We start from the raw sequence: 24,148 nt of genomic DNA, 5'->3' as shown, positions 1-24,148 counted from the left end.
AATCATTCTTCAATAAAAAATATTCCAAGAGCATTTCACATAAGCATAATCTGTATCAGAAACATTAATCATGAGACACAGAGTTCTGACCTAAATGATAATTAAATTCTCCAAAATAGTAGCATACTGAATTCAGAATTTTGAGTGCACTGGAATTTTTTTCTTAGTTTATAAAACTGGAAAGGGAAGCTATCAACATGTGAAGCATTAATAATGTATAAACTATGTAAGGACAGAAAAATAAAATTAAAAAGAACACAATACTATATGTATAAATCTATGGAAGACATAAACTGCAAGAAATAAATCTCTACTCTTTAACCTCAATGCACTTTGGAAAAAGAAAGAAGAATTAGGAGGCCAGAGTACATCTGAACAACATAAAGGCAAGATATTGAAGAATATCAACATTTCAACCAGGCTGTCAAGAAACAAGTTACTAACTTAACAGCTGCAGTGATTCACTTAACAACTGGGGCAAGGAAGGTTGTAAAATGGGGCAAAACTCACTTAACAAATGTGTCACTTAGCGACAGAAATTTTGGGCTCAGTTGTGGTTGTAAGTTGAGGATTACTTGCATATCATTCTAATATACAATAAGCATTATATCACTAACACCATACTGCTAGGTGCTTTTTTTTTCATGAAAAGCACCCGAGGCTGTCATATTCCATTCCTGCTATCTTAACTTTATCTGAAATCTTCAAAATCAAAAGAGAATTTTTCTCCTGCTGTTCTTATAGGATTAAAAAATTCAACCTGTTTTAAAGGTATAAAAAGCAATTAAATGTATACATTTACTCACACATACACACATAGGTAGTGCCCATTTATCTCAAATGAAACGGCATTTGCACTACTGTGTAGAAAATTGATTTTATTTTTAAAACATTCATCCAATTCATTCATTCTGATTTAAAAGCTAATTAGAAGGGGGGGAAAAACCTCTGATACAGGCATAAAAATATGTCTGAATGGTGTTTACGAATGCTTTCTTGGGTTGCTTTCCAAATTAGATGTTTCTCAACTAACCCTGTGCACTTTAGCCAATCTAAGGAAAATGTGTAATCAACCTCTGTTACTAGATGTAAAAGTAAACTAAAAACTGTGTAAAGTGTGTCCAATAAGATAAGACTCTTGCATTTTGCACTCTCTTCAGATTTATTAATTATGTTACAAAACTTTCTTGGTATAATTTAAAAAGAAAACTTCATTTCCTCTATTTGTTATACTTAATGAATACCTATGTGTTCCTGGTTCTTTCTACAGCTCCCGAGTAGATGTCATTAATATTGATCAGTAATTTCAAAAACAGAAATTTACACCATGCTTGCTATAGAACCAGTCACAGCACAGGCCTCCCCATAAAGTTTAAAGCATGCCTTGCACAAAAAATAAATGTACGTTTAATTAATCAAATTTTATTGTTCATTTTACTATTCCCTTATTATTTGTAAGGGATGCAGTGGCTCAGTGGGTTAGGACGCTGAGCTTGTTGATCAGAAGGTCAGCAGTATGGTGGGTCGAATCCCGAGTGCCGCGTAACAGAGTGAGCGCCTGTTACTCGTCCCAGCTTCTGCCAACCTAGCAGTTCGAAAGCACGTAAAAATGCAAGTAGAAAAATAGGGACCACTACGGTGGGAAGGTAACAGTGTTCCATGCGCCTTTGGCGTCTAGTCATGCCGGCCACATGACCACAGAGATGTCCTCAGACAAGCGCTGGCTCTTCGGCTTTGAAACGGATAATGAGCACTGGCCCCTAGAGTTGGAAACGACTAGCAGGCATGTGCAGGGGAACCTTTATCTTTTATTTGTAAAAAAAACACCAAACAGCTTTGTTTTATAAGACAGAAATGCAGCTCAGAAGAAACTGATTTGCATTTGTGAGCATATAAATAAATGAATAATGGGAGATAATCTGAAGCATTTTATAACTGAGTATACCACAACTGAAATACGCTTATCCAAATACTTATTTCTGAAATTATTATTCTGACAATAATTTAAAAAGCTTCTTCTTTCAGATGTCTGCACCATCACTTCCCTCCAGTAACTACAAAGAAAAAAACAACCACAACTGTCTTCACCTAAAGTCATGCATGAATATTAGCTCACAATACTTCCATTTCTAGCGGAGGATCATGTATCTCAGGGGTGAGGAACCTTGGCTCTTTTATGACTTGTGGACTTCAACTCCCAGAATTCCTGAGCCAGCCAGGAATGGCTCAGGAATTCTGGGAGTTGAAGTTCACAAATCATAAAAGAGCCAAGGTTCCCCAAACCTGGTGTATCAGAATGTAATTTACATTCCGGAGATTATAGATCAAATTATGCTCAGTGGATAATACTGATATATTTTACCAGTGATCCTATCTTCCATGGTTCCATCTATCAGTACTCTTGGTAGGATAGCCTGGAGTAAGAAGGTAAGTACTATCTGTTACAACCGTTTTCAGCCTTGCACTTAGCCACAAACCTACATGTTTGCCAGATCTTAAATACGCACACATACACAAAAAGCCATAGGAGGTCTCTTTCCATCATAGCTTTCCCCAAATTATGTGAAATTCATAGTCTGGAGGGCAGTGATGACCCCTTTCAGCATTAAACTAATGTTGTGCAATCAGGAGCATAAAATAACGGCAGAAAAAATGGCAAATCCAGTTTATCTAAGTTATCTTGCTTTTTGTTTCTTTATTGCATATGATAAAGTTTTGACCCTGCAGTAATCCTCAATCACAACTAGGCCCAAAATTTCTGTTGCTAAGTGAGACATTTGTTAAGTGAGCTTGTTAAAGCTGTTAAGTAGTTAAAACACCTGCGAACACTATAGAGCAGACATGTCAAACTCGCGATATGTCGCACAGCGTATCAGGCTGGTTTTGCCATTGCTGACAATGGGGTGGGCACGGCTTCCGGATGACACGTCTGGCCCGCGGGCCGGCAGTTTGATATCCCTGCTATAGAGCTAGTCCTCAACTTATGATCACAATTGAGCCCCAAATTTCTGTTGCTAAGCAAGACAGATGTTAAATGAATTTTGCCCCATTTTACGACCTTTCTTGCCACAGTTGATAAATGAATCACTGCAACTGTTAAGTTAACAACAGGGTTGTTAAGTGAATCTGGCTTCCCCATTGACTTTGTTAATGCATGTCACAGACTAAACATGCTCCAAATTGCCTTGAAAATGTAGCAATGCCTGACAAATCCTTATGGTCACTGCCTTGTTTTAGCTGAAAGGAGACTCTGACTGAATCATACAATGTATTAAGCCATGGTTTATTTAATCACAGTAGGCCAGAAATATACAGTATGCTAAACTATAAGCATAGTGTACAAATAAAGGCTTACAAACCACAATGGATTGATTCATGTGCAAATAAGCCACTTTAAGGGTTAGCACTATGTGTAAACCAGGCTTCCATCTTGATCATCTTGAAGAAAACAAACTATGAACAGTTGGCTGCTTCACAACCTACCTCAGAAGGAAAGCTAGCTATTGTGAAAAGGTATGTTTGTGCTAATTGGACCTTAAGGCTTAGTGAATTATACTAATTAACTCAAAGCTAGTTCAACAAATCCAGACTGGAAAAAACTGGCTGAGTTTATGCATGAAAAAGTCTCATCTGAATTAAGTTTGACTCCTGGTGATTACATGGGCACATCTATATTGTTTTCATGACAACACTTTGCATTGCCTAAAGGTCTTTTATTTAAGTACTAATTAGCTGTAACCTCGTTTTCTCAAAATCAGCAGGTTGGCTCTGATATCTCTCTATTCTTCAGAGATTTGGAAGAGCCGTGGTGGCGCAGTGGTTAGAATGCAGTATTGCAGGCTAATTCTGCTGAATGCCAGGGGTTCGATCCTCACCAGCTCATCCTTCCAAGGTCAGTAAAATGAGGACCCCAGATTGTTGGGGGCAATATGCTGACTCTGTAAATCAGCAGTGATGGCAAACTGCTGAGTGGCCAAACTGCAACCCAAAACCCACTTATGTATTGTCATGTGCTGAATGGGCGTGGCCTATTGGGTGGGTGTGGCCTATTGGGTGGGCGTGGCTGTGGTGGTAACGGCAGACTGGGTGGGACTAAATAGTTCAATCAATCAATTCCAACTTTGCGAGATCTTTTTTTTTGCTGCTGAAGTTGAAATTGATTGATTGATTGAACCTTTTTTTTATTTTGCACACGGTGGCAGAGGCCTAAAGCGAAAAGGTTTTATAAAACCCAGCTGAAGGCCTAGAACTGGGGCAACAGCGAGTGCCATAAAGCACTGTGAATTGGTATGTGTTATTGTTATTATTATACTTACTGAGAGCAACATCTCTTATTGACATGCATTGTATGGAACATTCCCCAAAGAAAACTGAATAGGAGCTGCTCCTGATCAATACAGCCAGTTGGCCCAGATTGCTCATTTTGTTCATATGTTTGACATCTGGTTTAACATTAGCATTTTTTCCCTTTAGCATCTCTTTGCATTTGTCTTTATCTTGAAACTATGGTGATTTTGCTACAATACTGTTTGGACTTTAATGTATTTACCAATAACACAGCTTCAATTTTGATGTAATTTAAGGTATCTTGCTATTAACACAAATTGTTATGGAACACATTTTTGGAGACCCTACCCCTATAATTTTTAGCTTAATGACAAACCAATCCTTTATTTAAAATAGAACAAGGAACTTCTAAAGCCATATCTGTAATCACAATCTGCAACAGTAACAGAATCCTCATTTTTTTTAAATAAATAAATAAATAAATCAAAGATCTAGGTAACAATGCAAGCTAGTTTTTGATAACGTTATAGTGTTGTAGCAATATGCTAAAAGCATTTTATGATAGTGCAAAACAAAGAGAAACACCTTGGTTTGATTTGTATAAACACACAGTAGCTAAGCATTTGATCACTCAGTTCATAGCTGGGTGATATGTTTCCAAAGACATGACAAATAAAAAAAGAGAACCAAAACAGAACTGCCTTTCTCGCCAGGCAGACAAAAGTACAGCAGGTGGCTATCTACTGCTCCAAATTAAATCATATACTGCACCGAACATTATACTAATCATTGTGAGATTCTTTTAGTTCAACATTACTCTTCCTCTTCCATTTTGGAAGCCAAAAGAAAAATGCTTTAATGACACATGAACCACAAAAGAAGAGCAGGGATAGTTTGAACATTAGGATCCAAACTTTTTTCCAACAGGAGGGAAAGCTTTTGCCTCTCTTTTCTACCATTTACTCCCTTAATATTATTGTTTGTTAAGTAAACTCAGGCTTATCTGGAAGAAATCCATTCTGAAACAGCAGGTGGTTCATTGAAAACATTCTTCTCACAACAGATGGCCAGAACTTCTTTATTAAATTCACCTTTCGTGCAGAGGTCACCATGTGAGCCAGCCAGGGCATCCCAAACAAAATCATGACCACAGCCAATCAACAGAGGCAGAAGAGGGCAACCAAGTAACTCACAGTGCCAATGTTTCAGTCCATTTTTAAAATGCGCACATATGGGATGGGAGAGAAAATGGGCTGCCTAGAGTCCGGATGTCAAATTTCATGAGTACAGGTGTCCTCATTTAACTACCACTTATTTAGTGACCATTCTGACAAATGGTGCAATGTTACTGAATGAGTGGCAGTTACGACCGGTCCTCAAAGCTCTGGCCATTGCAGCGCTCTCACAATCACAGGATTGTGATCTGGGCACCTGGACACTGGAATGGATTTCTGACCGTCGCAGCATCGTGTTGCATGGTTTGTGACCTTCACTTCCCAATTAGTAAAAGCAAAGTCAATGGGGAAATCAGCAGGAAGATGGAAGTTGTGATTGTGTGATGTTTTCATTTGACAACCCATGCAGTCCTCATTTAAACGAGGGACTGCAGGAACTGCCATCACTAAGTAGTGTGGTCACATGACTTTGTGCTTTTACAACCGCTTCACTTAGCAAAGGAAACTCCAGTCCCAATTGCCATTATTAGCAAGAACTACTTAAAATAATAAATTAACTGACATTCTGAAAGTGGGACTTACAGTGGTGTCTACTGCACACAAAATAAACTGATAGAATACAAAGTAAATAATTATGTTCTAATAATTATTTTGCACTTCCCTTTGGCATTATATGTCTAGATAGAGTAAGAATTTATACTGTGGACTGGGGCAAACTAACTGAGTGGATCTACATCTTTCTTTCCCCAAAACATTTTTGTAAATGTTAGTACATGCTGACTTATAAATTGACGTGTCAAAGTCACCCTAATTTCCTCTCTGAGTCACACATAATGCTGAAGTACTATCATCTTCACAATTTTAATTCCCAAATTCAAACAAATAATTACCCAATTATACTTCCTTTGTACAGAAGTTCATATACAACTATAGAATATATAGATTTAGGCTAATAAAAAATAACTGCACTCTTATTTCCTACCCTGGCAACTAACAGTAGAGTGGGAAGTTTGCTAGTAAGCAGATTGTCTACTATAATTTAGCTATTGTAAACTTCTCAACATGGCAACCCCTCCACTATTTTTAATCATTTAAAATATTATATTTTATCTTTCTGTGACTAAAAATCATTGTGTAGTCAATAATGAAATTCTTAATAGGACCGACTATTTGAGCAGGGGGTTGCCCTAGAAGCTTCCAAGGGTCCCTTCCAATTCAGTTATCCTGTTACTCTGTAAATCTTAAGACCAACTCTAAGCTGGATAGGGCCTTCATATACTGAGAGATGTAATTCAAGAGGTTAAAAAAGAATGTGATACATACGCTGTACAGCCAAAACTAACGGCTCTGTTCATAATCACTCATGCCTGGTCATCTCCCAGGTGGGCTATTGTAATATGCTTTCCATGGGGCTACTGTGAAGAATATTCCAAAGCTTCAAATGGTGCAGAATGAGGCAGCATGGGCAGTCATGTGTGTCCCTAAAATGACACTTGTTATATCAGCTCCATTCGTTACCAATCTGCTTCTGGGTTCAAATTAAGGTGCTGGCTTTGACCTGTAAAACTCTTCACGCAATTGGGCTGGATTATTGTGGGCTGTCTAATCCTGATAATATCTGCCCATCTCATCAGATCTGGCAGAAGAGGTATGTTGCAGATCCTGTCTACTAAAGAGTTACGTCTGGTGGGATCCAGGAGATGGGCCTTTTCTGCTGTAACATCACCTTTTGGAACATCATCCTTTACTAGGTGAGATTGGCCCCTTCCCTGCCATCCTTCTAGAAATCCCTCGAAATCTGGCTAGGTCAAGAGGCCTGGGTGGTCTCAAGACAATGTTGATCTGCCAATATGACTCACTATTTGTAATATTCAATGTTCTTGCCTAGCCTTTTTAAATAATAACATCAATGTTTTTAATAGCAGTGTGCTTTAATTTTGCTATTTTGTGGTTTTAAAATATGTTGGCCCAGAGCCCTGTTTTGTGAGATGGGAGGTCATATAAATATGATTGACACACAAAGAATTTCTCCTCTAGAATCTCTCCCCTGCCCCTAAGTTGAGGAGAAAATGTGGTATAGCGTTATGACCTAAGTTGCGTAGGCAGGGGTAGGCTCCAATAAAGTCCTTTATTGCTCTGCTATCCCGCAACAAATGGCCCTACAATGGCTGGTAAAGCTCCACCCCAATCTTTCCTGAAGGTAGCCACCCAGAGTCAGTGCCTCACAGGCTCACAAACTAAATCCAATATTCACCAGAGCCAATTTACAAGGCAAGGAGGAAGTCCATAGTTCATAAAGAAGGTTCCAACTCCATAAGGCAAGGCCCAGAGTCCACAAACAAGATTCAAGATCCACAGGGCAGAAACACAGTCCAAAGTCAGAATTTACAAAGGCCAGGAAAGTACATGCCAATGCAAACACTCGTTCCTGACAAAGACATTCTCTCCCAGCCTCTAATTAAATCAGCTCAAGCCTGGTGTTTCTTGTGAGGAAGGGTGGGGCAGCCTCCTCACCAGCAACCTCACAGAGCTCCTTTGGCCTTCCCTCAGCTCCATTCTCCATGCCCTCGGATTGGTGAGGGAGGCAGCTCTTCATCATAGGGGATCTGTTGCCTCTCATTATCACTGCCTGTCTGCAGCCAATCCTCCACTGTGTTTGTGAGTGCAGGCAGCTCTCCATCCAGTCAACCAACTCCTTCAATGCCAGAGGAACCTGGGACAACATTGTCCACAGCCCTGGCCTCTCCAGACATTCCGGGAGAGATGTACCATCCTTGTTGAATGGTCACGGTTCCAACTCCTCCTCCGAAATGGGATCTGATAGGACCACGATATATAGTATGGACATGAGTCATGGTCTTTCAGCAGTGGCAAATATTCCTGGATTTTAAATTTTTGGATACCAAATTTCTAGAATCTGTTGGACATTATTAGAGTGTAAAGCATTCCAGTAGCTCTATACTTCCTGAGAAGCCAACCATTGTTACATGTTCTTCATGCTCCAACATTCACCCTAAAACATGATTTTGATATTCCAGAAGGCCCCCATACCTGGTTATGTGTCCAGGTTGGGCTCCCCTGGAACCAGAGACTTGACTAGATGGATCCATTGTTGAAAGGCCATTTTTTAATTCTCCCTCCATTTTAATTCTATTTTGAGTTTTTAAGATATTTATTACTAATGTTTTTTTTATATTTGCATTCACTGTTTTTATATAGTTTTAATCTGTTATTATTGTGGGCTGCTCAGAGTGACCGTTGGTGGGATGGGTGGCTATATACATTTGATAGATAGATAGATATCAGCTTTTCCTGTAGATGTTTTTTTTAAATACAGAACAGTCTTCACAGATAATACCCCACAATATCCCAAACATCACCACCCAGCGTACTGAAAGATGCCTGTCACAGGTAAATCTGTCAGCTGCTTAACAACTGTTGTGTTTTTGGCTAGGGCTATAATTATTTGCTTTTTCACACCTCTTTTATACTTTGGGGTTCTTTTTTCTTTTACTAAAGTTAGCCCTTAAGGTTTACATTTAAAAGTATATTTAAACAGTTATTGATAGAGTTTCCCCCTTCTTTTAGTTTAACATCTGCCAGTCTTCTACAAATATACAGCTTACCCAAGCAAAAGTAAAAGCAAGGAGAAGAAGGGGGCCCCTATTATCCTCTGTAACACAAGAGAAAATCCTAAATCAGATTTGAAGCTCGTAAATATAATAGCCCCCAAACCATACTATCCCACATTTAGTAACTGCACAGTTTTAAAAAAACCATTTCATGGTTTTGAAACTTAAACGAGGAGGAAGGAAAGAGGGTTAAGGTAAATGTTTCCCATTGTCCTTTGTGAAAACTGAAAGCCCCACCCATTATTCAGCAATCAAAATTAGTCAGCCCCATTAATTAGTCATAAATGATCCAGTAAACAGCAGTTTGAGGAAAGCACTTGGTAGGGGTTCAACTGCCTTGTTCCCAGTTATGACTTTCAAATCCAGATGGCCTAGTCTTTTCTTTAAAGTGTCTAGTAACTCTTGGTAAACAAAGTACATATGGTAAGCACAACTTTATCTGCAAATAAAACACACACACACACACACACACAATTCCTTTGGTTACCTACCTGCCTGCACCATCTGTCAAGCAGATGGTTCAGGTTTCATTCATAAGATTAGGTAGGGGAGGATAGCTGAAAGACAGGCCCTCAAGGTAACATTTGATTCCAGGTACCAGCCTGCAATAGAGATACTCTGAAACATGCAACATCAGGCTGAAAGACATCAGATCTCCTTGTTCCTAAGAACATTTTCTACTTACTGCTCTTCAAGATACAGATTTCACAATACTTATTTATGAAATACAAGGTTTTCTTAAAGGGAGAGAGGGGGAGGGAATTTTTTCAATGATGTGGGTCACGTCAGAAATATATTGTGAAACTGACAGACCAAACTAATGTGATGTTAAGGGTTTTATCTGTCAAGGTTGCAAAAGATTAACAGTTGGGGGAAAAAAACATTTCAGGAGCTTTAGTTGCAATGCAACTTGGAGGTAGTCTTATGTTTTAAATGTTTAAAGTAATTTTAAAGAAAATTGTTATATAAAAGTTCATCTACTAAAGCAGAGTTGGTTAGATAGATAGTACTCACATTTGTCATGTAATTTCCTATCCAATAAATCTGCCATTTTAAAAAAATTAATTAATAAACCTTTCTCACTGATATGGGAAATATTGTGAGCATAATGAGGTGTCAGTACAACCGAAGAGATAAAGAATGACCAGTTAGTTATCTTTTTACATATAAAAACTGACATTAAAGCAACTAAGTAATTATTTCAGTTGGAGATGCAGAAATAAAAATAAATATATCCATACATATACCGAAGAAAATATTCTGTTCAAGACATCCAGTAGGGGAAACACTTATAATTTTAGCAATATATATGTATATGTGTGTATACACACACACACACACACACATCCAGAACTGAAAGCATTAATTTTTGAATACCACATTTAAAAAAGCTCATGATATCATGTATGAATCTGCTCATGACACAAGTTAATAAACACATTTCATAGATTCTATATAAGGAAAAATGAAGATTGTCTACTTAGTGGTTACTGTTGAATTTATTTCCTACTTTTAAATACTAACCCAAAGTAAGATTGTTTTCAAAAAAATGTATGCAGGAAGCAGAGAGGAGTACAATCATAGTAAGAATCTTCTCAAGGAGATTTCTTGTATTAATTACTTTCTAAGGATCTGTGAATGTAAGTATTCATTTCAATTTTCCTTTTGTTACACTCCAATATTGTTCAGAATATTTTTATACAGTCATCTGTTACTATCTGTCAAATTAATATGAAATAATTAAAGTCTGTTCACCAATGGAACTTTTAAGTATATTTGACCAGAGGTTATATTAAAATCTTCCATCCCTAGTGAAGCTTTAAATATTTTTTGTGTGGGTGGGTGGGTGGGTGTGCGCGCATGCGTGTGTGCAAATCATTAAGATTTGTAACAGTTTTTATCCTTTTTCCACATAGCATGCACACAATGGAGGTCTACAAAATTATGAAAACCACAGCTGCTGGCTGATCCTAGACATAAAGCTAAACCATGGCTTTCAAATTAGAACAGCAATCTTCAGACAAGCGCGCTGCTCTGGCCAGCGCACAGGGACTCAGTTTTCAAGCTACACAATGCTTTAGAGCCTGGGTGTCAAACTCAATCGCATCACGTGACATATCACGACATATTGCAACGTTTTTTGCCTTTGTGGAGCCGGGGGGCATGGCCTGCGCATGACATATCCAGCCCGCAGGCCACCAGTTTGACACCCCGGCTTTAGAGTCACAACAAAAAGGTCTGAGGAATTACAGACCCCTTCAACAGCCCTGGAAGCACTTACTGGTAATTGCTTTTATGCCTGAAGCTCAACCTAACACTAATGAATTTTAGCTTAGCGTATTTTCCAAACTTTAAAATTTTAACTATTGTTATTTTTAACATTCCAACTTGATTCATTTTTCATCCATTCAATCATGTTTGATTCTTGAAGACTGCCTGAATAAGTCCGTGCACTTTTTTTTGACAAGATTTTTCAGAAGTGTTTAGCACTGCCTGTTTTCTAAAGATGGGAGAAGTGACTGGCCCAAGGTCACCCAACTGATTTTGGGTGACCTTGGGCCAATCAAAACTACAACTCATGGTCTTCTCCCAGTTTCTAGCCTTAACCACTACACCCAACTGGCTCTCCAATTTTAACTACTGTTACTTATAACTTTCCAACTTCATAAATTAAAGAACAGGCTATTTTATGTCATCTGTAGAGTTACACATATCTATGTGTTCAGAACTTCTGAAAGATGCTTTATTCTCCAGTTCTGTGAAAAATATATGCGGAACTTAAACCAGGAAAACAAAACTGCATCTCAACTATTTTCCTGTAGAGCCAACTTAATGTAAATCGGTTCTCAGAAATTTGCATGTCTCTTGTTGAGGTCAGCTCTTTCTTTAAATCAGGGGGGAAATGCTTCAACTGGTTTTGCTTGTGGGGAAAAAGCAACTTTCTATTTGGAAAATGATTTGTTCTGAAAATATTTATCACACTGGGGGCTGGAGGGGCTGGCAAATAACTAAGTGACAAAGGAACTTAGTTGTGAACAGAAATGGCAGCTTACTTCAGCACAATACAGTATGAGGAAGGGATGTATAAGCTATGTTGTGAAAGAAAAACTCACACTTTTAATCTGGCCTGCAATAGAACTGATGCTTGGAAAAGCAGCCAGGGATCTGGAGAAGTAATTCGGTCTAATGTCTAATTGGAAAACAAAGCATGGATCCATCAGCTAGATTTACCGTATGAAGTAATAAAAAAAGCTAACCAGTTTCACTTTATGCAGCCATATCCATCAGCAGATGTTTTGCCTGGGAGCTAGGGTGACATCAGTTCAAACAGACCAGTCTCTGTATGCTTTATGAAGTTTGAAAAACGGATTTCTTTTATGAAATTACATTTTAAGAGGCAGCGGGTAATGTTTCCACAGTATATCAAGATACCAGCCCCTCCAAATATGAAATAACGGATTAGGTTTTATGTCATTAGTGTTTTATTTTTGTGTCTGCAATTAAGGAGGAAGGGGGGAAACCCTCCTGATGAGATAAGACTTTCTGCCAAATAAGTTACATTTTTTAAAGATTTTTTTTTCCACATTAGTGAATCAGTACTGTTCAGAGGACAAAAGAAAATTGCTGATACTGGATATCATCACCACTTGAGAAGCAGAAAATACTCTGTGTAACAGTCTCTGTAAATGGTCCACCGCCTTTTTAGAAACTGAACGAGAATTCTCCAATATTACTGTCAATAATTTCACGAGTCTCCCATTATGTACTGAATTTAGGAGAAGTACTTCAGCAAGAACCAAAACTGCACAGAATGTAAGAGAGGACATGCACTGAAAAAATATAGGGACAACCCATGGCCCACTGGGTCACCATTCAGAGATGTTTCCTTACCTAAATAGAGAAAAAGAACCATCAAGGCAAAAACAAAAAAAAGCATGCGAACAGGTAAGGTAAAGGTACAGGTTCCCCTGCATATGCATGCTAGTCGTTTCCAACTCTAGGGGCCGGTGCTCATCTCTGTTTCAAAGCCGAAGAGCCAGCGCTTGTCTGAGGACATCTCCATGGTCATGTGGCCGGCATGACTAGACGCGAAAGGCGCGCGGAACGCTGTTACCTTCCCACCGTTGTTGTTGTTAGTTGCGAAGTCGTGTCCGACCCATCGCAACCCTATGGACAATGTTCCTCCAGGCCTTCCTGTCCTCTACCATCTTCTGGAGTCCATCAAAGCTCACGCCTACTGCTTCAATGACTCCATCCAGCCACCTCATTCTCTGTCGTCCCCTTCTTCTATTGCCCTCAATCTTTCCCAGCATTAGGCTCTTCTCCAGTGAATCCTTCCTTCTCATTAGGTGGCCAAAGTATTTGAGCTTTAGCTTCAGGATCTGGCCTTCTAAAGAGCAGTCAGGGTTGATCTCCTCTAGGACTGACCGGTTTGATCGCCTTGCAGTCCAAGGAACTCGCAGGAGTCTTCTCCAGCACCATAGTTCAAAGGCTTCAATTCTTTGGCGCTCAGCCTTTCTTATGGTCCAGCTTTCACTGCCATACATTGCAACTGGGAAGACCATAGCCTTGACTATACGCACTTTTGTTGACAGGGTGATGTCTCTGCTTTTTAGTGTGCTGTCTAGATTTGTCATGGCTTTCCTCCCGAGGAGCAAGCGTCTTTTAATTTCTTGGCTATAGTCCCCATCTGCAGTGATCTTGGAGCCCAGGAAAATAAAATCTGTCACTACCTCCATTTCTTCCCCATCTATTTGCCAGGAATTGAGAGGGCCGGATGCCATGATCTTGGTTTTCTTAATGTTTAGTTTCAACCCAAGTTTTGCACTCTCCTTCTTCACCCGCAACAAGAGGCTCTTTAGTTCTTCTTCACTTTCTGCCATTAGAGTGGTATCATCTGCATATCTTAGGTTGTTGATGTTTCTTCCGGCAATCTTAATTCCAACTTTTGATTCATCTAGCCCTGCCTTTCTCATGATGTGCTCTGCATATAAGTTAAATAGGCAAGGCGACAGTATACCGCCTTGCCGGACTCCTTTCCCAATTTTGAACCAATCAGTGGTTCCGTGTCCAGTTCTCACTGTTGCTTCTTGGCCCGCATATAGATTTCTCAAGAGACAAATAAGATGGTCTGGTATGCCCATCTCTTTAAGGACTTGCCAGAGTTTGTTATGATCCACACAATCAAAGGCTTTAGCATAATCAATGAAGCAGAAGTAGATGTTTTTCTGGAACTCTCTAGCTTTCTCCATGATCCAGCGTATGTTAGCAATTTGATCTCTAGTTCCTCTGCCTCTTCGAAATCCTGCCTGTACTTCTGGTAGTTCTCGATCCACATACTGCTGGAGTCTAGCTTGTAGAATTTTAAGCATAACTTTACTAGCATGAGAAATGAGTGCAATGGTGCGATAATTTGAACATTCTTTGGCACTGCCTTTCTTTGGAATTGGAATGTAAACTGATCTTTTCCAATCCTGTGGCCACTGTTGAGTTTTCCAAATTTGCTGGCAAATTGAGTGTAGCACTTTTACTGCATCGTCTTTTAAGATTTTGAATAGCTCAGCTGGAATACTGTCACCTCCACTAGCTTTGTTGTTGCTCAGCTTTTCTAAGGCCCACTTCACTTCACATTCTAGGATGTCTGGCTCGAGGTCAGTGACCACTTCATTGTGATTATCAGGAACATTAAGCTCATTCTTGTATAGTTCTTCTGTGTAATTTTGCCACCTCTTCTTAATCTCTTCTGCCTCTGTTAGGTCCCTGCCATTTTGGTCCTTTATCATGCCCATTTTTGCATGAAACGTTCCTTTCATCTCTCCAATTTTCTTGAAAAGATCTCTGGTCCTCCCTATTCTATTGTTTTCTTCTATTTCTTTGCATTGTTCATTTAAGAAGGCATTCTTATCTCTTCTAGCTATTCTTTGGAATTCTGCATTTAATTGGGCATATCTTTCTTTTTCTCCCTTGCCTTTCGCTTCCCTCCTTTCCTCAGCTATTTGCAAAGCTTCCTCAGACAGCCATTTTGCTTTCTTGCATTTCTTTTTCTTTGGGATGGTTTTGGTTGCTACCTGTTGTACAATGTTGCGAACCTCTGTCCATAGTTCTTCAGGCACTCTGTCTATCAGATCTAATTCCTTAAATCTATTTGTCACCTCTACTGTATATTCAACAGGGATATGATTTAATTCATACCTGACTGGCCTAGCGCTTTTCCCTACTTTCTTTAATTTAAGCCTAAACTTTGCAACAAGAAGCTCATGGTCTGAGCCACAGTCAGCTCCTGGTCTTGTTTTTACTGACTGTATAGAGCTTCTTCATCTTTGGCTGCAGAGCACATAAGTCAGTCTGATTTCTGTGTTGACCGTCTGGTGATGTCCATGAGTAGAGAGCCGTCTCTTGGGTTGTTGGAAAAGAGTGTTTGCTATGACCATCGTATTCTCTTGACAAAATTCTATCAGCCTGTGCCCTGCTTCATTTTGTACTCCAAGGCCAAACTTGCCTGTTATTCCAGTTATCTTTTGGCTTCCTACTTTAGCATTCCAATTCCCCATGATGATAAGGACATCATTTCTGGGTGTTAGTTCTATAAGGTGCTGTAGGGCTTCATAGAACCGGTCAATTTCATCCTCTTCAGCACTGGTGGTTGGGGCATAGACTTGGACTACTGTGATATTGAATGGTTTGCCTTGGATTCGAACTGAGATCATTCTGTCATTTTGAGGATTGTATCCCAGTATTGCTTTTCCTATTTTTTTATTGACTATGAAGGCTACTCCATTTCTTCTGAGGGATTCTTGCCCGCAGTAGTATACCTGATGGTCATCTGAATTAAATTCACCCATTCCTGTCCATTTTAGTTCGCTGATACCTAAGATGTCAATGTTTAGTCTTGTCATCTCTTGTTTGACCACGTCCAGCTTTCCTTGATTCATGGATCTTACATTCCAGGTTCCTATGGAGAAAAAATCGTTACAGCATCGGACTTTCCTTTCACCACCAGACATATCCACAGCTGAGCGTCCTTTCGGCTTTGGCCCAGTCGCTTCATTCTTTCTGGCGCTACTAGTACTAGCCCTCTGCTCTTCCCCAGTAGCATATTGGACGCCTTCCGACCTGAGGGGCTCATCTTCCAGCGTCATATCGTTTTGCCTTTTGGTACTGTCCATAGGGTTTTCATGGCAAAGATACTGGAGTGGGTTGCCATTTCCTTCTCCAGTGGATCACGTTTTGTCAGAACTCTCTGCTATGACCTGTCCGTCTTGGGTGGCCCTGCACGGCATAGCTCATAGCTTCATTGAATTACGCAAGCCCCTTCGCCACGACAAGGCAGTAATCCATGAAGGGGTTCCCACCGTAGTGGTCCCTATTTTTCTACTTGCATTTTTATGTGCTTTCCAACTGCTAGGTTGGCAGAAGCTGGGACGAATAACAGGCGCTCACTCTGCTACGCGGCACTCAGGATTCGACCCGCCAAACTGCCGACCTTCTGATTGACAAGCTCAGTGTTCCAACCCACTGAACCACCACGTCCCTGGGAACAGAAACACCTTCTAAATCCCTGCTGGCTTGACTGCAGCTGACTACTTTCTAGCAGCCAATGGCAAGACCAGTCTACATAGTCTCTAAAGGGCTAGGGCAGGGGTGTTTAACTGCCGGCCCGCGGGCCGGGCACGTCATCCCAAAACCATGCCCACCCCATTGCTGCCAATGGAGAAAAAGCTCTGATACGTTGCGCGACGTCATGTGATGTCGCAAGTTCATGTCTGGGCTAGGGTGAGACTACTCTACTAAGCCACTTGGTGGCAGCACAACAGCACTGAAATGACCACAAATTTGCCAAATTTCCATGGAGTCACAGGTCCCAGATTTTGAATGCTTTCCGTACATTAGCCCATTTGATGTACCATGGTTCAAAAATGGGTGCTCTCTGATCCAGTATTTCACCCAGATAAAGATCATGAAAATGAGAGTTTTAGTAGTAATGTATATAGATATATTATTAAAATGTATGTGCCTCCCAACTCCCGGTGACTCTTGTTGGATAAGAGTCAAATTAATAATAAAATATCTTACATCCAAAAAAAGAAATGAGTAAAAAGGTGTTTTAAAAACATAATCAGCCATGAAATCTAATTATATCGATATAACATATCAATATTTGTAATGATATCAACACAAATGAAATGCATACTGATCATGTACACTGCAGTGAGTTGGACAAATTAGACCATTTTAATTCTTGTACAGATTTCACATTCAAGATAGAAATTAAAAAATCCGCAGAAGGCAATAAAGGTTTTGATTTTAACAACAAATTTCATCTGGTGAAGACACACATACTGTTAAGAATTTGCTGAGCAAAATCACAGACTTGTTAAAGCTACTCACATGAGTAAGAAATCTCTGTAAAAATGTTTACAAATGACTCACACTTTCGGTTAACAATGTTTTTATGAACTAGTGGTAACACCTGGCCAGCCTTGGCCAATTTCAAAAAAAATGGTTAATCACCTACCACCTTTGGCCACTCTCTGTTATTATTTTAACTTCTAAATGTTTGCCTATCAAGCTGTTCTGGTTATTTCCAATTTCATAAGAGAGACTTATTAGAATCTGGAAACAGCTTACCTGATTTAGTTGCAAATTCAATGTACATGGGAAGTTACAAAAATCCAGATAACTTTAAATGCATTCAGTAAGCATTTAGACTATTTTACTGATCTTTCCAGGATAAACTCTGTTTAAAATATTCCTTGCTTTGAGATGCAGTATTTTTCTTTATTACTGGTCTTAAGGAAGCTATACTGATAGACATAGTCCAAATATTTTAGAGTGCACAAAGTTAGCTTCCACGGGGCAGACATAGCTTCTCAAGACTTGGATAGAGCCCACAAGAAACTCCACGAGTGGTCAGTAAACTTTAATTTTAATGTGATGGAAGAAGAAACTTATTGATATATGATGTGAAAGTAATATTACTTATATAATTTTAATTAAAGGTAAACATGAATAAAATTCAGTTAAGTTTAGTTTTCATTCTGAGGCAATTTGCTTTTGGTCATCAGCACACTTTTTAAAAGTATAGCTTTTGACACAGAAAAAAATAGCAGAAACACTTTTAGCAAGCATAATAGTTTGCATACCAATTTGCATAACTATTAGTTACTAGACCATCCATCTTTCTTGGTCAGTTTAGATTGTGTAACGAAAGTGGGAAGGTTTACCCTCTCACCGATATGTCTTGCAGTCATCTGCAGAAAGAGAACTTAAATATTTATAAAACAAATTAGAATTGAATCCAAATTAGGATGCCAGCCCACCAAGGTATTCATCTAGAACAGGGATTCTCAACCCATGGTACGCGTACTACTGGTGGTACTTTGGCACCTGGCAGGTGGTACGCGTACGACGGGCTAAAAATCACTGTAAAAAAAAAGTGTAAATAAAAGTGTAAAAGTGGATGAGCTGAAGCAGTGGCAGTGCCAGAGAGGCCTGGGGGAGAGTCAGCTGGAGCTGCAGTGTTGCCCGGGCTCTGTTGAGAGCCCAGGATCAATGAATGCGGCTACAGCTGATCGGCGCATTCGGTGGCCTGGGGGGGTGGCTGGCAGCCGCACGCAGTCTTCGGGCGGAGATTCAGCTGGAGCTTTGGTGTTGCTGGGGCTCTGCTGAGAGCCTGGGATCGGCACACACACCTCCAGCTGATGGGCATTTCCAGCACATCCGGAAGAGAAAAGGAAGGGGGAGGGGGAGAGAAGACATATAAAAGGAGGAGGAGGAAGAAGAGAAGATATGAAAGGAAGAGTAAAACCGGTACTTTTTCCCCCTTTTTTAAAAAAAAGGCTTGTAATATTTTACTAGTCTACAGAATAAAATTCAAAAGCAAATAGTGGGACACAGTGGGGAGGAAAAAAGGGAAAGAAAAGTGAGAGGGAGAAGGGAAAAAGAAAAGGCACTGACTTCCAACTTCCTCTGTTGCAGTAGAATGAAGCATTAACACTGAACCTCAACTTTTTACTTTTCCATAATACTATAAACTAGCCATTTCTATAACAACAAATCAATCTAATTGGTAAAGCCCCCAATCCCCTCCCTTTTATTTTTCCTTAGTCATCAAGTTTTTTGACACCTTGCTTAGCACTGGTGATACTTGAATAATGTCATGTCCTAAAAGTGGTACAATCTCTGAAAAGGTTGAAAAGTCCTAATCTAGAACACAGGATATTATTCTTTTCTCTGACTGCACTGTCCTTTCAATTACAGATGGACAACTTCCAGTTAAAGAAAAACATACCAGATGGTGGAGTCCAGATAATCTGGAGTCATCCGACTCTTTCAAATTGAGATCAATTTGTGAGCATATTCAGTGTTATCTATACATTCAATCGAACCTCTTTTAGAGATAGAGTTCCAGTTGGAAAGTTTAGATAGATGTGAATATTCTATTGCCAGAATTGATCTGCAGTGAGTGATGTTCGTCACAGAGAGAGGAAGGAGCCACCGAACAAGGGATGATAAGCTGAAGAAGCTTTCTGTGGGATGACCAGATTATTACATGTAATTATGTCTCTGTTAGATCTAATGATGCTACATAATTGCTTAGACTACTGTCCCTGGTTATGAATGACAAAATCGTCATATGAAAGGCTCAGTTTGTACAGATTTGTTTAAATGCTTGTGGTTGAAAATGAATATTGCTCAGGGTAGAAATGTGGAAAATTGTGAAATATCACCAGTAAACTACAAGTCAAAGGGAACCAGCTCTATTGCTTAAAAGGTGATAAATGTCCTCTTCCAGCAACTGTTTCATCATTGGAACATGAAAAACAAATAATCTCTGCCAACGTTGATTCCCAAACTAGTAGCCAGTTCTTCTGTCAGAGATATTTAGAATTTAGACCCACTTTATGTTCTCTCAGGCACCAGAACACTCTTGACTCAGGGATAATCAGATATAAACACATATGACCAGAAATATGTATAAATGGTATCCAAATTACTTTGACTGGCAGTTGATTATAATATTCAAATTCTGAAAAAAATAATAATTAAGATGGTTTGGCATAAACAACAGAGGTAGAATATGAAATGGACCTATTTTACAAACATTTCAATGTGATTTCACATTTCAATGTGAAAATGCAATGAGCGATTCATCACTGAATTAATCTTCACCATTAGAGGTTTGAAAGAAGGAGCTCGCTCAATCATGATGTGATCTGACTGAATAATCAGCTTGATGAAGAAAATAACCATCAGACAGAGTATATTCAGGTCACTGATATCTTCGTAGGACAAAAACAACACTCTGAGTTGTGTTCTGAGATATACTAGAAACTCCTACAGATGTTTCAGCACAGACAAAATATCTCCTCTTGTAACCACAACAAAAAGGCCATTAGATAATTCTGGAGAAAGGTTCAGTTATATTTTGGACACAAAGAGGAGCTCCGATAACTGAGAACACTTTATTTTCACCGTTCTGCTTCAATGCATGTGCCTACCTACTATTGTCAAAAATGACCACTTGTAACAGTTGGAACCAAGTTAGTAATTCTGTTACCAAGATAATTGGCTAGCCAATCCATTATTGTTGCCTAACAACGTATTAACGGTGGGTGTTTAGGAAACTCGGTTTTTCTTGGCCAGAAAAGCACTAACTTTCTGCCAGGCTGCCAGTGCTTCACAACGTAAAGGAAAGACGGAATCACAGGCTGTTCATCTTTTAGCCCCACCCTCTGCTTTATTCTTCAGAGTACACCAGCTGCTTAACTAAAATTAAAATACAGCTCATGTTCGCTCTCAACAGAAGCCCATCTGCACACTGCACTAATCATCTGATTCCATAAAGTCCATTTGACTGTTTACTTAACAAGCAAGATTTTAAGACACACTACTGAAATGAGGTTTCCATCTATTCTTATTACTAACTGCGGATAATCAAAACAACCGGCAGTTTTCTACTAGAATCATAGTAAGTTGTTCCACAGGGCAAAAGGAAGCTGCGCTGAAAAAATAGTACCATAACAATTATGAGGGAAGTATAGCACAAAGTTCACTATTAAATAAAATTTAGGTAGTTACAGATCATTATATTAGTTCACCTGGAAACCATTATTTGGGCTTTCTTAAAAGAAAAGATAAAAGTCTTAAAGTAAAGAGGACTCCTGGGGACTTTCTGGACATATCCATGTAATTTTCTACACAATAGTATAGAAATATCATTTGCCACTGTCTTCTTTTGGGATTTCCTCCCCAATTTTCTAGTTTAATCTAGAGCCCTGGGAGTTGCCAGTTATCTGCCAGTCAGCCTAAACAAGTCCTATTTGTATTAATTGTTCAAGACCAGGCAAGGTTTATTAGATGTTTACTTCACTAGATTTGGCTTTTATTACTAAAGCTGAGGTTACAAATCCACTGATGTTACCATAACCAGGAAATGGGGTTCTCCATACATTCAGGACCCCAGTTCCGGGCATATAGCCAGATCAAGGCCTTCCCAAAAACTAGTGGGGTTGGGGCAATCTTAATCTCAGGAGTTAAGATGTTCCAGAGGGCAGGTGCTATGGCAGAAAAAGCATGCCTCTTGGTCTTCACCAGCTGACATTCTTTCACTGGCCCAGAATATGCCTATCTTGCCATATCAGATGTATGGGTAAAAACAACTGGAAGATGGTTCCTCAGGTAACCCATAAAACGGCTCTAAAAGTAACAACCAGGACCTTGACTATACATAGAGGCGTACTGACAACCAGAGCAGCTCACATAGTTTGATTATCCTGAGGCTTACCTCAAACTTTTCACATCATCACATTCTGGGCCAAATGCAGTTTCTGAGAGATCTTCAAAGGTAGTCCTTTATAGAGTCCACTAGCTTAGTCATGAGTAATTGTGTGAAGGAACTACCAGTCCAGGAAAGATCTTAGTTGACACACCAAATAGTCTAACTAGAGACCTTCCTGGCCATAATTGCCACCTACTTTACGAATCAAAGAGAACTTCCAACTTCCACTAGTTCTGTCTGGTGAAATATAATACCATTCAGAATTAAAGGTGGAAAAGGTATGCTATCAGAAGAACCAGAAACTGATAGCCACTCAATCTTGTCAAGGTTGAGTTTAAGCTTCTTCCTCCCAATCCAGACCAAACCACCTCTAGGTATTGTGACAAGATCTCTGTGACATCAAACGGTTGTCCTGGAGTTGAGAGGTATAACTGGGTATTGTCCTGCATCTGCAGCTCCTGCTGGAGCAGCACATGGAAGCAGTGGCAGGAAATCATTTGATGAGTCTGGGTGAATCTACTAACTAGTCGCGCCTAGATCAAAGATATTGAAGATGGTAACTTTTGCCTTTATCATTTCTCAATTAGATAAGTGCAATTTGTTGTAGGTGGCAATGCCACTCAAGAAAATACAGAAACTGTATCTGGCATACAGCAGAGCTGCTTGCCTACTGACCAGCTCAAACTAGTTCATCAGAATAATACCTCTTATTTCAGACCTGTATTGGCTGACTGATTGATCAATTAATTCGTGCCAACCTAGCAGTTCGAAAGCATGTAAATGCGGAGAGATAAATAGGTATCACTTCCATGGGAAGATAACAGCATTCCATGTGCCTCAGCATATAGTCATGCTGGCCACATGACCACAGAAGTGTCTTCAGACAAAGCTGGTTCCTTTCACTAAGAAATGGAAATGAACACTGGTCCTCCTTAACTATCTTACTCAAGTAACAAGGCCACACAAACTGGCTAGGACAGGATGTTGCAGGTACCATCCTTGGAGACATTAGGGGTTGGTGATCTAGAAAATGGCATTTGCAGTAGCAGCCCCTTCAATTTAGAGCAATGTATCCCTTGAGGTCATATTAGTCTCCAGCACTTTATCTTTCAGGAAACATTATCTTGCACATGGCTTTTAGAGAGTGTTATTTAATGGAGGACAGCAGTAGATTTTTTAATATTGGAATGACTATAATATTTACAGATTCTATGTAACTATTGTTAAGCTACCTAGAGTAGTTTCAATAGGCAGCATACAAATAACTGTAATCAATTAAAGTCAATATAATTATTATTCAAGAATGTATTTAATAATGTTCCCATGCCCTTACATTAAAAATACAAGTTGGTAACAATTTTGGGGTCATATCCAAGATTTTTAGGGCCATCCTGGGGGTTCAACTACCTGGAATCCTCACTTGGAAGTTGTTCTGAGCATTCTGGAAAACAATAGTGATGCTTGTGTAGTAAACCAGGTAATAAACAATATTTGCAAGGATTTTATTAAAGAAAACAACTAAATGAACCAAGTGCTGTATAATTTCCACACTTCGGTGCAATTGCCACCAAATTATACCCGTCTTCTGTATTTTCCATTTCTGCTTTGAACAAGAATAGACATTATGCAAGGAAAGTTTTCAATCATCACTACTAATTCAAGAGTGTTTATCAAAGCATAACACTTACTTAATTGAGTTTCGAAAGTGGTCTTCAGCAGGGCTTTTTACAGTACAACTATTCAATAGCCAGAGGTCTGCTTCTGCTGCATTTTCTGAAATATAAATACATGTTATGTATTCAAAATTTATTCTGTATGACATCACACAGAAGAGATTGTGATTCAACACTTTAATCAAAGGAGGGAAGTTTGCATAAGAATACAATTATGTGGCAATACTGGAGTATTAAAAATATGGTTAAAAATGAACAAAAAACAAGTATAAATACTATGGGGGAAAAATCATATAAGCTGCTTAAAATGAAAATTTGAGCAACCACGCTTCTGCAATAGTTCTTCACTTACATAGATTGGATCATATAGATTATTGTCTTTTTCACCAAGCTGTGGTCCTTCGTTTACCCTTGATATAGTGCAGGCAACATGGACTGATCTTTTCTATTGAGAGCTAAGGGCTAACGTAGGGCAGGGGTCTCCAACCTTGGCAACTTTAAGACCTGTGGACTTCAACTCCCAGAATTCCACAGCCATACTAATGGCAGATTCATTACAATTGAAATGAAGGTGAGCAAATACATATTAGCATCAAGCCA

General features: G+C 39.3%; 1 protein-coding gene across 2 annotated transcripts in view; it reads right to left on the bottom strand.

The window, feature by feature from the left end:
* CDKAL1 (CDKAL1 threonylcarbamoyladenosine tRNA methylthiotransferase) overlaps positions 1-24,148 on the bottom strand; it is a 315,714-nt gene that overhangs the window by 237,398 nt on the left and 54,168 nt on the right. For both annotated transcript variants that reach the window (XM_081325955.1, XM_081325954.1), the window contains exon 5: positions 23,564-23,648. In XM_081325955.1, coding sequence (XP_081182081.1) covers positions 23,564-23,648 — 85 coding nt within the window. The remainder of the gene's footprint in view (positions 1-23,563; positions 23,649-24,148) is intronic.

This window comes from Vipera berus (assembly GCF_964194415.1).
Source record: "Vipera berus genome assembly, chromosome: 3".
In the NCBI taxonomy this organism is placed as follows: domain Eukaryota; kingdom Metazoa; phylum Chordata; class Lepidosauria; order Squamata; family Viperidae; genus Vipera; species Vipera berus.
Note: the sequence above shows the minus strand (reverse complement) of the source record. Positions and strands in the feature narration are given on the sequence as shown.